At 41.0% G+C, this 15,366-nt stretch overlaps 1 protein-coding gene across 1 annotated transcript in view; it reads right to left on the bottom strand.

The window, feature by feature from the left end:
- Nucleotides 1-13,446, bottom strand: part of clvs2 (clavesin 2) — a 39,495-nt gene extending 26,049 nt beyond the window's left edge. The window contains exons 1-2 of the mRNA XM_047574136.1: nt 13,042-13,446; nt 10,914-11,088 (exon numbers count right to left, since the gene is read on the bottom strand). Coding sequence (XP_047430092.1) covers nt 10,914-11,088; nt 13,042-13,430 — 564 coding nt within the window. The 5' untranslated portion in view covers nt 13,431-13,446. The remainder of the gene's footprint in view (nt 1-10,913; nt 11,089-13,041) is intronic.
- Between the last annotated feature and the right edge of the window lie 1,920 nt (nt 13,447-15,366).

Genomic DNA, 15,366 nt, shown 5'->3' with positions numbered 1-15,366 from the left:
GTGTTGTTGTATTATCTCGGCTATACAGTAAACAAGGTTGAGACCTCAATATACTTTTAAAAGTATAGTTTGGTAAGAGTTTAAAATAAGTAAATAAATTACTCTGATGTGTTGTATTCTTTATGAAGCTATGATTTGAAATACACTTTTTTGTGTGTGTGTTTACCTGACGCATTAGGGTTCATTTGCATGTAGTATCGATATCGGATCAGTATTACCGATACCAGCCAGAATTATTCTGTATCGGATCGGAAAGGAAATCGGTGGTATCAAACATCGCTAGTCTATTTAGTTGTTTGTCCTACAGTAGTGATCACATGGTGCATTATAGAAAAACAAAATGAATTCAATTTGATGAAAACATTCGAAGTAAATGAGATTCTCTCTCTCTCTCTCTTTTTGTAGGGTTTGGAATATTACACGGTTAACAATACATCGCGCATTTACAGTATTTCGTGCTACGTCCACTGATGTTCAACCAGCTGCCTCTGAGCATTTTGAATTAAAAAAAAAATGGCCAGGAGAGACGGAGAAGTGCGTTTCTGTCTCAACACTCTCAACAAAAGACGAACCCATCTGGAGGAGAGGGCAGAGGAGATAGCGCGGCAGCCCCGACGTGTTGCCATGGCAACGTGGCGAGGGTGGGATGAAAGCGGGAGGGAGGGCGGAGGAAGGAACAAGAGGAGGAGGTGGTGGAGGAAGGGGGTGAGACGAAGCCCAGCATGGCGTGTAACAGGAGAAGATGAAGATGCTTCTTTAAAGGTGAAACTGGAAAACGTCAGGAACAAACTGACTGGAGTTGATGATGCTTCTGTTATTTTATTATGAATTATCTTTAGGCTGGCGGTTTATGTTTTAAAATAAAATCATTATTTTCTCTGTGAATCACGTCCCAGAAACTGACCCGCCACTATTGTCTGCTGTGAACAATGATGGAGTCGCTCAGGACTGAGAGAGAGAGAGAGAGAAGGAGGGGAGGAAGATAAGGGGGAATGGGAGGATGATGATGATGATGTGTTTAAAGAGAAGGGGGAGGGTAAAGACAAACAAAAGTAAAAAAGGTCGGGGAGGCCAGAGGGTGCAGGGGAAAAGGAGGAGGAGGAGGAGGAGGAGGAAAACAACTCCATTTCTTTCTATGATGCTCTGATTTCAATCAATGGGAAGTAATTTGTCCCATTACAAGTTCTGAGAACATCCAGTCCTATTTTTATTTCCTCATTAATAAACAGGAGGAGTCAAGATGTCCTAAAATTTAAGAGGATTTCAGATTCTGAGGTGCATTTACACTTTTACTTTTTGGAGATCAAAGAATCTAATGCATACAAACCATACTCAGTTGGTCTAAAGCTATTGCTGTGATCCAAGGGCTACTTTGAATTAGATTGACTTGACACATGATTCTCTTTTTATCCTGGAATCTGTGTATATTACCAGTCTCTCTATATTTCTGGTTGGGCTAAATTCATGTCTCTTTGTTTTTTTTGCTTGTTCGTGTGTTTGTTGTTTGTTAGGTTGCTTTCGTTGTGTGGCTTTGTACTGTGGTATCGTCCTTTTTTATTTTTCTATGTATGTCATTTGTGTATGTACTACATCTAATTTGTAATTCTCTTTGTTGTGTAGAATTATAAGTGCTTTAGTGTTTTGTTCTCATATTGTGGCTCCTAATATGTAATCCACTGTTCTTTTTTGTTTATTCGTTAATAAATAAATTAAAAAAAATAAAAAAAAAGAATCCCATGCATATAGAGATAGTCTGGAAGCAGGATCAACTCTGTTCCCCTCCGTTTGGAACTGGTTTAAATCTGATCGTTTGGTCATCTGTCATAGAGTTGAATTTGAGAATGAAATAGCTTTAAAGTACAAATCAGTTTCAGCATTTTTCATTGCTTTGATTGGTTGGAGGACCGTCAAGATGTAGGTTGAGGCACTGTTTTGCTCTGTATAGACTGTACATAAATATGGACAATGCGTCTCCACTTCCTTTCATTGGCCAAACTGATGCTATTTTCTTGGGGATGCGGGCGGCGCCATCTTGTTTGGAGCCAGATTCTGATCAGTATGGTATGAGGGTGGAGCCACGATATCGATCCCCGCACACACTTCCACCAGGCTCCCTCACGTTTCTTTTAATAATACGCTGTGCTCTACCTCCACCAGTCACAAGAAAATGTTGGATTATATTATATATAACTTTTTTTATTTGCAGATTTTTTCCAACTCTCATAGCAGCTTGTAGCCATCATGAAGTCACATCCTGTTTCCTTAGCCTCAAATAACTAATTAAAATTAAACTTCTGATGAAAAAATGGACTCATGAGTGTGCATCAGTATTTAATTAACTACCTAAAATGACAGAAACCATCTTTGAAATAAAATAATTTGACGTGTGTTTTAGTGTTTTAGTTTGTCACAAGTCCCGCCCACTAACATAGAGAAGGCGGAGCTTATAACCTATACTACAGCCAGACACCAGGGGGTGCTCTACTTGCTTTGGCTTCACTTTAGAGGAGCAGTTCCACCATCCATCTTTATACAGTGTATGACACTCCCTCAAATTACCCAAAATGCAAAAGGACACATTGTCAGTGAGATCAGTGAAAGAGGCTTCACTACCCCATTAGCATCATTGCTCCATTAGCATTTGCACTGAAAAAAATCAGATGGACAAACAAAATGAAAACAACGACTTCCTGTAAAAGAAAAAAAGAAAAAAATCAGAACCACATCCAGCTAAAAGAGAGGAATTTTAGGAATTTACCTCTAGTTTGCTCCATTAACTTGACAGCGAATGATAACTGTGGTGGCTTTAAATGACAGCCGGCAGCTACACGCACACACACACACACACACACACACACACACACACACACACACACACACACACACACACACACACACACAGACAAACACACACACACCATTAACCATCAGAGATTCAGAAGAGCTCGTTCATTACCGTGACTGGCAGGTAGTTGATCTGAGGTCAGCCTGTGACAGATCACCTTAATGAGGTGATTCACGTCTCTGACCACAGGAACAACACAGACAGCCTGCTGTAAAATACCACCACTGAAGACTAGAAATACAAAGAAACAGTAATAAAATCGAGACAAATATTGTCTTGATTTATTTTGTATTACTTTTTTTTTATTTTTTTTTTTACTATTATGAAGTGAAATACAGTTGTTTTATTCAGTTTAACGGCTTTAATTCAGTTGACCTCCTGAACCGAACCTTTCTTACGTATTGCATTCTATTTAAAAGCATTTTTTTTTAAGGCTTGTTTTAAGAAGAACAACACAAAAAGGAGGTTGTGCCGACTTGAAGCTTTAATCCCTGTCTAACGCTGTAATCCTGCAGGATTACGACTCGATGGGCTTGAATCTTACTCACTCTCACTCTCCTGTGTTTTCCCCTCAACTCTTTTCTAACAGTATGAGAAATGTGCAGGTACAATGGGGAACACATCAGTCAATCAGAACTGAAGCATGTGCTGCACCGTGAGACCCAGAAAAACTACAAACAAACAGCAAGCAGGCGAGGTAAAAAAACAAAACAAAACAAAAAACTAGGCTGTGCAGCGGTTCAAGTAAAGGCCACAGCGCTCTGTTGTTCCAGCTACCAATTCTAAACTCATCCCTCAGTGACTATTATGTTTTTATTGAGTTTCATATAAATCAGTGAGCACACTAGAATGTTCCTACCTAGCCTAGCAGTGGAGGTAGAGGATGGGAAGGCACTGAAACTACAACCTCTCTGGATACATGTCCAAAAAAAAGATTCATTTTCTCAGGAGGTTATTTCATGCAGCTCTGCAACTCCACATTTAATACCACCGTCTCGAAATTTATTTAAAGCTTGAATATTTATGATAAATAAGATTTCTGTGCAATCTGAGGAAAAAGATGTAGTGAGTGATGCTTGTGTTCAGAGTGAAGGTCAGGGGTCAAAATGACAAAAGTCTTTTAGCACATTTTCTGTTAAATTTGTGGATATTCATGGCCACAGGAGATTGAACCCTGCGATTTAAAATATTTAAGTGTATCTTAATCTTAGTAACTTCGTGTTCCTGTTGTGTTAATACAACATAGAGTCTTTTAAACTAGCTAATTTTGAAAAAATTCAGTCCCCGGAGGATGAATCCTAACATTTACACAATCAAATCTGAATTTCAAGATTTCTCCAAAATCAATTGGATCAATTGTATCAATTTGACATTCCCAGAAAATAAACTCTTCATTTTTGACCATTTAACACATTAAATGACTAAATTTTCCTGCAAAATGGTCAAAATACAAAATCCACAAACCTCAAAGAGCAGGTCTAAAATAACTGCACAAGAAACAAAGTAGAACTGGTAAAGCAGGAAGGTGCTCGCAGAGGCTAAATACAGGAGGAACACTAATGAGACTCAGATGAGACACATCCAGGAGAGGCTGATAATCAGGGGCAGCAAGGAGGAAGTGAAGACAAATGGGACGACACAGAGTTTAGTAAAAAAAATTGTCCAAAGTCAAACTGGCGTTTAAAATCTTGCCAGGACGAGCCCAAACAGGGCTTTATAGTGCACAATCGTTGAAAGGGTTTCAGTTTAAGCTTGCTAGCTATAAATCTCCACAGTTCACTGAGGTTGAATCCTAATCCAATGACCTCTTATTCCACTATCTTCACAGTCACATTGAGGTCTCCGTGTCCTCGTTAATATTTGAGAAAGTATATTGAAATCCAGGTATTCATGAGTATTCACAAATATTAACAGTCTCAGTTAAAACACTGAGGATAAACCCCAGTGTTTTAAGGCCCTGATCCTTCTTCTTGATGTACAATCAAATAATGATATCTGGGTTTCTCCAAAGTCAAAAGTCATTTAAACTCACTAGTCATGAATGTTTATAGTCCACTGAGACTGAATCCTAATGTTTTAAACCAGCAACAATTAATTCATGTATCTCTACCAGGTTAGAAGGAATTTGCCAAGAATATTCATAGTCCCCAGAGGGTAAACTCTTTCTATTTTAAGATTCACAACACACAAAATGGACACTATGTAGACAAAGTGCCATAAATCGTACCACATTTACCTTTGAGAAAGTATCTTGAAAACCTGTTCATTAATATTCACAGTCCCCAGAGTGTGAACCCCAATGTTTGAAGCTTCTGATTCTTCCCCTACATTCAACAATCAAATAGTGATTTCCAGGTTTCTCCAAAGTCAAACTGATATGAAAAGGAAATTGCTGAGTACATTTACAATCCTCAGAGGATAACTCCTTTCCATTTCGAACTTTGTTGTGGAGCCACAGTGAAAGGACAAACTGACATTGGATTGGCTTATTCCAATTTGACTGAACAGCCATAAGGACCCTCAGGACAAACTGTCGATGCTCGTCCCACAGCCACGTCTCCCTCTCCCCAGACTTCCTGTCTCCCTCTTTATCTTATTCTAAAAGCCTCAAAAAAGAAATAATCCTGAATTTAAAAACAGTTGAGCATTTGGGGACATGATAAACACAGCGAGGCCTCGACGGGCCGACCAGCAGGGGTCCAGGCTCCTTTTCTGCTGCCATCACACTGTGCTACAAATTTTTCTCCCAAGGCATGTGGCCTACATGCTATTTGTATTCCCACAAAATTGTCAGGGTTGCCATGACAAACCTTAAATCACAACCGAGGCACTTTGAGCAGCAATTTCACGTCTTTGAAGACTGATTTTTATTCCCCCTCTTTTTGGAGGATAAATAATATCGTCAATTTGAATTCGATTACCAAACTCATTTCAAGGTACCGGGTCTCGATGCGTCACAGCTACACGTTCAGTCTCCTTTTTGTGCTGATAAGAATATAGAAGTAAACACTAAACTACACAAAAAAACAAACTGTGAAAACTGCGATTTAAATTAGAAAAGTAGCTGAACTAAAAGCAAACAACTGTGGCTGAATAAACAAACATTTATTCCTTTTTTGGTTTTCAATCGTTATTCACAATTTTCTCTGGATAGGTGAATATTTTGCACGCTTGTAATTTCATTTGTCGTTCTACTCTCTCATCGGTTCGCGTTGATAATCCTGCAGAAAGAAAGATATGAGGTGACGCAGAAGTCAACAGCGTGATGCATTCGGGGTGAATCAGACATCGGACTGCATCAAACCATCACTCAGGAAGAAACTCTGGCCTCGCACATGAATGTCTCAGCTGCTTTAAACCACTCACAGACTTACTCACATCCACTCACTGTGGCTCTTTAACATTATATGCGTGTGTGTGGGAATGACTCAGGTTCACCTGACACTCTGTAAAGACGGCGAAACACGAATTATAATCAACAAAACTTGGGCTTGGGAACGAATAATACCCATAAATGTAATTTATACACCTAATTTGTATATATGTGCCTGGTTGTTGCATTAAGGTTCAAACTAATGTTTCGAACTACTAACTGTATATAAATACGGATACATCCTTGGTGATGTCTGCCATACAGTTTCTAAGGGGTGATTTTGAGCTGTGTGTGGCGACTGAGGCCGCCGCCATCTTGCCTAAGACTGACTCCGCCTACTTATTTAAAAACAATAGGCAAACCTGTGAGGACGGCAACCTGTCACACTCTTAGTTATTTATGCCTTTAAGCTTATTAATATAATTTAAAGAGAAGTGTACAGTTAGGATTAGCTATTTAAGCTGTAAGCTTTTTAGGATTGAGGCCTCAAGTGGCCATTAAAGGAACTGCACTTTTTGGCACCTCTGCATTGTCTATATCTTCCATATCTTCAAATCCACTGGATTCTACTGAAGACATAAATAAATATATAATTCAAGTTTTAAAAAGCCCAAATATTTTTTTCTTTAGGGAAATGATAAACATTTGGGACTTATAGCAAAGAAAGTTGGATGTGGTACTGACCCGGAAAATAAACTACGATACGGTACACAAAATATTTTAGTAGTCTCCACGGAGACCAACCAATTTGTTTCCTCTGTTGTGACCATATACCTGATAATTTTATTGTTTCAATCCATCAAATCCAATCAGATCAACTTATTACTTTTATTCCCCCGGTTTTCTGCACCAGAACGATGAACCTCTTTTGGGTGAGCTATTGAGAAAGACTCTGGACCCGGCTAATAGCTGCCATCAATAATTCAGACTCTAATCTGTGTCTGGAGAGCCGTCCCAAATGTGTTATATATGAACAGGTCACAGTGATTCACTGGCTTCAGTCTACAGTTATTCTCTCTGTCTTATTTTTTTCCTCCCTTGTCGACGTAGCTCATCAACTCTTGTGCTGAAAGTGCAAATGTAATGTTTACAGAAAGTGGAGGAGGTGGAAAACGGGCACTGGAGGTACGATAGCTATTTAAATAGGTTTCAGTTCTAAAATGAAGAGCTGACGAAGCCTATAAGCCAGACCTGACTCGCCAACAAAATGTTTGGTACCAGGTGAACACGACTTTTTTGGCCAAAGTGAGTCAAAGTAATTAATTTTCTATAAAGTTGCCTTGCTCGTCATTTTAACATCAACCACAGGTGGAAAACCAATGACATTTTTCTAAACCTAAACAGTGACTGAAATTAAAATAATAACATGAAAAGGGCAAATAATTTAGCTAAGTAAAGGAGACACACACCTCAGGCTCCTGGCTCATAGATCACCGCATTTGCAGGCAAATTTGTAAATGGTCAAATATGTAATTTCTGCAAAAAAAAAAGTTATCTACACCAAGGTTCTTCATCTACAAATAATACATATTTGTCTTCTTTGTGCACTTTAAAACAAGTTCTCTAAATGAAGCCTCCTGATTTTCAAAACCAAGAGTCATGTCAGTCTGAATAATGACAAACAAGACACAAACACAAGCTCATCGGTGAAGCAGACACTTAAAAAGACACTACATAAAATGCTACACCGATCAGGCTTTACATTATGACCACCTTCCGAAAATAATTATTTAAATGTTATTGACTTCTCTTGTCAGTGGTCATAATGAGATAGCTTTCCTTTAAATACTACAAAACTGAAAATACACTAATGACCAGAATGTCCTCAATGGATCAGATGCTGTGGTTTCCAGTGGGTGTACCTTCTTCACAATAAAAACTTGGATGCAGGTCATTTTTGGTTCATATTTTCAAGATAAAACTCTGGGATGCAGACTCAGTGTCAGTTTCAGGGGATGCCTCACTGACTGTTTGATATCCATCACAAACACAGATAATGTCTCAGACCTCGCTGAGTCTTAGTCAACACTCCCCTCCAGAAACACATCCCCTCTAGATCTCACTTTGACTAATGGAGCCCAACACAAATTGGCAGCTGATTCACAGGGTTGCTGAGGAACCAATAACACGGCCCCCATCTAAACACATACACACAGACACGTGTTTCTATCTTTGAACGGACTTTCCATTGACATGCCGTATTCCCTACGCCTTACCCGAATGATCTCATCTAACCCTAACCCTAACTCTAACCTTGAGCCTAAAACCAAGTTTTAGCATGTTGTCGGTGTCCAAAAAGTTGAGGTTTGCAATCAATAGCATGAAAAATAGCCCCACAAGCACAACTCAGGCCACAGTGTTATTACTCTGGGCCCCACAACTTAATAAAAACAAGACCACACACAAAAATAACTGGCGGGACATTTCCTCTGGGTTTGGCTGCTCCCCAGAGGACAGCTGTACACTCTGCTGCAGCCCATGAGCCTTTGCTCCAATAACTCATTTCAGTAATGACGTTAAAGGTGTCCCAATGACAGAGGAGACTAGTGGCGTTGTCATGCCATGAAAAATCCTGCAGACGCTAACGCAAATCTCTTCATTTTTCTGTTTACATGAGAACAGCTGGGACGCTTCATATTGGAAAAGGCCGGAACTAAAACTGACAACCAGTGAAAATCACCTCCTTTCTTTTTTTTCCACCTGCCAAACACAGCTTGAAAACCCGAACCGCCCCGCAGAGTGTAATCCAAATGGAAATGTCGTTATTCCACTTTTTTTTTCCTTTTTCTTTTTGCTCTTTAAACAAGCTTTAACGCGCACTTGACTTGTTCTCAAGTGGAGCTGAAAGAGAGGAGGACGGGAGGAGAGCTGGAGGTTTGTTCTGCTGTAAAGATTTTTCCTTCAGCTCTGAATGGAAACACAAAAGAGTTTTGCTGAAAGACAAGGCTGCAAAATTCTAGATGTTGATATAAGGATGAAAATGTGTAAACAAGCACGACAGCTAACAATTACTCAACTACTAGACCCCTCTCAGTTTTATTTCAATTCATTGAGAAATGAGTCTGTTAAATATTACAAAAATATAAAAAAAAAAGATACTTAAACACCACAGTTGTATTAATTTTAGATTTACAAATTAATCGCAGGAAATCTGTTCCAAATATACCAGGAATGAGTTTAAACCGGCAACTCCTGTCACATCGACAGAAAACGCTGACAACTCATCTTCCAAGGCTTTGAAGCTGAACTTGCCATTTGAAAGGCTGATTCCTTTATTCATTTTCTGCTTGTCTACTTCTTCATTAGTCTGGAAGCCACTTCCCCGGCTATAAATTGTTTGTGGCGAACACTTGTTCCGGAGTCTCTTCATTGGAAACTGATTACGCTAAAGCAAAGATCTACTGGGCCAATCAAATCATTTGGGTAGTGGGGCTTTATGTGGCAATAGTCAAACATATCATTGTGTAGCTAAATTTGTTTACAATAAAATGTCTGCAGCAGGAGAAGCGAGCTGTTTAGAGTCCGTTATCTCAAAATAACTTTAAAGGACAAACAATTAGTAATGATTAAGGCATTTATCTGGAAATCAGCTGAAACACACCCCATAATGAATTCCACATGTACTGTCACCAGACTCATATTCTTAAAGGACCTGGGTTCCTACTGCCCTCTGCAGGGTGAGATTATTTACCACGTCTGCACTTTAGAGACTGCTTGCTTTCCACAGTCAGTACATTTACATGCATGCAAAAAAATAATTGTTGCATTAATCAGACTTTAACTGGACAACTTCAGTGCATGTAAACACGTTTCTCTGACTAACATCCAATTAAAACACCCAGATAATGTATTAGGAAATCGATTTTCTCCACCATGTATATGGCTTAATCAGAGTTTAACTAGACAACATGTGCGCATGCTCCACAACCACTGCACTGCCATATGACCCTGGAACAAAAGCAAGAAAGCCATAGAATAAGAAGAAAGTAAACAGAGCTGATAGAAGAACCACCTGAGGCATAGCGCCATCTTATCTGCGCCATAATTACTATGCACATTACGTACGAGATTAAAAAAACTAAACTATTATCCATCTGGTTGTTGTTTGAAATTCCGGTCTGCTGCATGGACTCTTGTATACTATATGACGTAATAGGTCAAAACTAATTTCCCCAAAGGGGGCTGTATTAACCCAATGAAAAGACACATATTGCCATCTAGTGTGGAGGAGGAAGACATGTTCCTGTCAGTTATTCGATTTTCTCCGTTGCATGTAAACTGGAACAAGGACCACATTCAGAAATTTGTGTTTTCCACTGTTTGATAACTTGATTTTCCAAAGTAAGGTGCAGGCTCCAGTTAACTTTAACATTAAACTACAAAGACATTGCGCCATTAAAATGAATTTTGACAAAACTATAAAAACTATAAGTTTTATAGGCTGTAGAGGGCAATAGTTTCACAATTCTGTTTAACATTTTAATGCTCTTATAAATATTATTAATATTTAAATGAGAACCGTCCTATCAGTTGACGTCATTTACGACTTAAGATCTAAAATGCACCTTTTCAACTTTTAACACATTCATTGGGAATGCAATGTGCAGAATGTAAGTGAATGGAGTAGCAATTCAAAGGACGTGGAAATCCTTGCTAAAGTAGACAAAGACAATACATAACCAAAAGCCTCCTCACCTGTAGGCCCTCAATGGCCAGCCGCAGCATGCTGGGAGTCAGCTTGGACGCCTGCTTGAAGGTGAAGTTACTCCAGTCGATGATGAGGATGAAGCCATTGACCTGCAGCTCGGGGTCTTCTATCATAGACTCCAACGAGAGCAGGATGGCCCTCAGTATGTCCACAAATGTGTATCTGAGGGAAAGTGGAACAGGATTTATTTGTTATTTTATATTAGAGTATATTACGTCAAAGTTTGACATGAATCAGCGGCTGTGGATGAGCACAGATAATCAGTTTAGGTCAGTTTTCAAGCAAATGGGTCAAACACTCTCCAGCTGGAGCTTACATCATATTCAAAGACAATGTGTTCAAGGTTTCCTTTGACTTTTAATAGGTCACTCCAGACGTCTTGAAGATATAATTCATGTTTTGAGAAATTTTCGAATGATAAAAAAAAATAAAAAAACATAAAGCTCCCTTTTTAATCAGATAAGGGAACAATCATTAGCAGCAGCCCAAGACAAAGACTATAAACTGCTCTCATGCCATAAATCTCATATTAAAAGCTAAAACAAATATATTTTAGCTAATCTGACAGGAGAATTAACCATTTAATAATAATTTCTGACTTAATTTGGAGGTTGTTAGTGTGATACATGCGATAAAATGACTGTGGGGAACCTAAAAATGCTTCTTCCTAGAAGTTTTTGCCATGTTTAGGGTTAAAATCTTGTTGCTACCAGTCAAATGGTTTCCAGCCTCAGCAGCTCCATGTGGGTTCACATCCACACAAGTATTTGTTAATGTTTTCTTCAGTATCTCAGCTCCTTCTTCATCTTCCTCTGCTATCTGGTTATTTACCAAGAAAACTTTTGAGTTTGCCTGAAATACAGCAAAACGTACCTCAAATATTTCTGAGACAGAAAAAAAAGAGGAAAACATGAAACTGCTGAACATATTTCAGTGATTCATTCATGTTGAAAAAGAAAAAAATCATACGTAGGATACATTAATTCTTATCACGTGTTACAAGAAATTAGTTGTATTTATCCACATTATGACGAGACAACGATACGTCTAGATAGCTCCGCTAAGGTTTCTCTTATCTCCGTGTTTTACTCCGGCTCCGGCTCTGTAACATTTCTTTAAACTCTGGTTAAACCAATTAAAGCCGAACAGAATCGTGTCCCGACTCTTTTCATTTAACTTGAGCTGTGACCATGACCCTGACACCGAACAGTCTGCAGACATTTATCAGATCCCAGAGCCCTCGAGTATCTGAAGAAAGGGCGACCCAGACGGTTGATCTCCAGTCGGACAATGAGGAAGAAGACTGTAATCTGCAGGATTACCCCTCATAAATGACTGATGTAGTGTGACTTCAACATGGGATTTAAAATGATAAACTCTCAGCTAAGTGTTCGGAAGATAATTATGAAGATGCATTAATAAGAGGGCAACTCATTTTGCTCCTGTTGATGCTTAAGTAATCAGGATTCTGTACATTTTAGACCTTTTAGAGGGAGTCGGCAACTAAATGTCTTTAATAAAAACTCAACAACCAGGATGTGGGGGGCTGGAGGGACGGCAGGGTGACTAGTAAAGACCGAAAACCAAAGAAGAACCACAAGGACAGATCCAAAGAGGGAACCACGCAGAAGTAACATCCCTGACAACTTGTCCAACATGTTAAGATTAATTCAGGAAGAATGTCCAAAAGTATGTAGACAAATTGTGACCTGTAATCCTGTCGGCTCACTTCAGGTCTGGGGTTTCATGGTTTGGGACATTCCTCTTAAAGCTACCTCATACGCTCCTAACCCTTTGACAGTTTCAAGAAGACTCTTTCTCATCCTGACACGATGGCACAAAGAAAATATTCTCCTCAGCCACATGTAGTTAACAGATTTAGATGTCCACATACATTTGGACATGTTGTGTTGCTGCTTTTATTACAATACTGCCATATTAATTTTTAAATATCAAACATTGAGTTGGGTTACTGACATTTCTAGTAGGGTTTTAATGAGTGTGTGGTGCTGAATGGACAGCTCCACAAAACAGAGTTCATAAGGAATTTAAAACACGCTTTATACAGACCCCCTCCCCCCTAATCCCTAATCCAACCCTCTGCCTCAGCTTTACCTGCTCTGGTCCCAGTTGGCTGCAAACAGAACCAGTATTTTCCTGCCATATCTGTCCAGGTTGGAGAGCACGCCGGGGAACCCATCCTTCAGGGCCTGCTTGATGCCCGGGTCGGTGGCCTTCAGGTTCTTGAACATGTCCAGGTTCTGCTGCCTGTACTCAAAGTACTGGGCCAGCAGGCGGAACGCCTCGAAGTGGTTGAACTTCCTCGCCCGGAGGAATCTGAGGATGAACGCGTCGTCTGTCCTGAGGAAGCCGATGTCCGGCCGGGTGATGATCATGTCCCGCACCTCCTGGATGTCCTGGTGCAAAGTCTCGGGGTTCTCCTTCAGCTCCACCTTGGCCTTCTCCAGGGTCTCTGGAGAGAGGCCAGCTTGTAAGTGAGTCATCTTTTGCAACAGCTGTCCCCTCCACACAGGTGGTGGGTAGGAGGGAGGAGGGGGATAGAACGGGGCTCACCAGCTTCCCAGTGAAACAACGGAATAGATTGTTACCTCCAGCAGCAACAGGGTGAAGAGAACTGGACCGTCGGCTTTATCAGATCAGCAGCTGACTTCAGATGGAGGCCTGCTGCTCTGTAGACGTAATCCACCCTGAACTGGCACAGACGCTGCTGCTGCTGCTGCTGCTGCTAGGATGCTCCTGTTGTGCATTATCAACATATGGGTCATTCACTTTTACGCACGGAAACATCCCAATCCCGCCTCCAAAGATTTCAACTTTATCTGATTTTTACTATTAATTTCCCACCAGGTAGATCCGGAATCAGGTTCTCTTCGCGCTTCAGGCGACACATCCAACCTGCTGATCCGGGCGGCCTGAGCTCACCGACAGACAGCTGCTTCCCTCCATGTCAGAGCCTCCCCTCTCTTCTCTCGCTCGCTCTCGGTGGCACAATGACGACGACAGCATCACCGTCTCCCCCGGCGTCGCTGGCGGCGGCCAGGCAATGCGGCACGACCCCTGCAGCAGCACCTGCTATATCATCAGCATCATCATCGGCGGCAGCAGCATCATCATCATCATCATCCCTCCGTGTTCACAACGCGTCTCCATCCGCCGACTGACTCCTGCTGCTCCTCCTCCTCCTCCTCCTCCTCCTCCTCCTGCTGCTGCTGGTGGTGGTGGTGCTACTGGTGGTGCCGCCGTCGGCTCCGTCAATCGAGGCTCAGTTTCAGCCGTTTGTCTCCGCCTCTACATCCCTCAGCTTCAGCACCATGCACAAATTCCAGGGTGGGGAATCTTGACTGACGCGTTTCAGTAATTTCGGGGTGGATGGATGGATGGAGGAAGCAGCACAGGTGTCCCGCGAGGTTTTTGTTCCCTCGACTGTGGTTTCTGGGTTTTGGAAAGGGGTGGGGTGAGTTGGTTGAGGGCTGCTGGGTTGGTTGGTGGGTGGGGAGGGAGAAGGAGGGGAGGGGAGGGGAGGAGGGGGGGATTACCGTCCTCCGCTCCTCCCGCTGCTGCTGCTGACTGACAACAAGAGCTCTGGTCGGCGCACGGACACCACACCGCCGAAAGTAGTGGGGGTGAGAGGGAGGAGTGGGTGGAGATGAAAAGGCAACAGATTTAAAAATAAAAAAAATTTAAAAAAAAGGATTGAAAGGTGGTAAAAAAACAAAAAACAAAAAAAGGATGGAGATGACAGCTGGAGAAAGGATGTAGGAGGGAGGATGGAGGAGGGTGAGAACCTGCCCTGAGGCAACATCAGGGGCCTCAGCATCTTCCCTCCCCTTCGCTTTAATGCCGTCAACATTCACTTTCAGTTCCACACTACTGGTCAGACGATAAGACGCAGGGAAAGGAAATATAAAATAGTTTCAGGTTCACGTTCATTCTAAAGATCCAGATTTTACAGTTATATGATTTTATTTGCACATTTAAAAAACAAAAACAAAAAACACTTGGGGTTAAGGAAGGTAAAGGTTAGACAGTTTATCTCGTCCCATCACAAATCTACCAGCAGCAAAATTCACCAAATCTCTCCTCATGCCAGCCATGTTTTCCTTCTTCTTCTTCTTCTTTTGCTCACTTCTCTGTAAAACTCTGAGAGAGATGAGGAGGAGAGGACAGAGAAGCAAAAGGAATGAGGTGAACTCAGACATGTGGATGAAGCATGCAGCATCTAAACATGGAAGCTGGTCAGGTGTGAGTTGTTCTATAAAGTCACTGTTAATGTGATAAAGAAGATCTCTGATCTGAGGCTGGATTTCATTATGAGGCGTCTTTTGAGAATGAGCCTGTTCTTTAAACAGTAGTTTTTTCATCAGCATCTTTTAGGACAGTGTCCTCCCAGCAGCTGTTTCAACGATCTGACTGAGCCGG

Source organism: Mugil cephalus, chromosome 21 (genome assembly GCF_022458985.1).
Source record: "Mugil cephalus isolate CIBA_MC_2020 chromosome 21, CIBA_Mcephalus_1.1, whole genome shotgun sequence".
Taxonomy (NCBI): Eukaryota; Metazoa; Chordata; class Actinopteri; order Mugiliformes; family Mugilidae; genus Mugil; species Mugil cephalus.
This window is presented reverse-complemented; position numbering and strand designations above follow the sequence as displayed.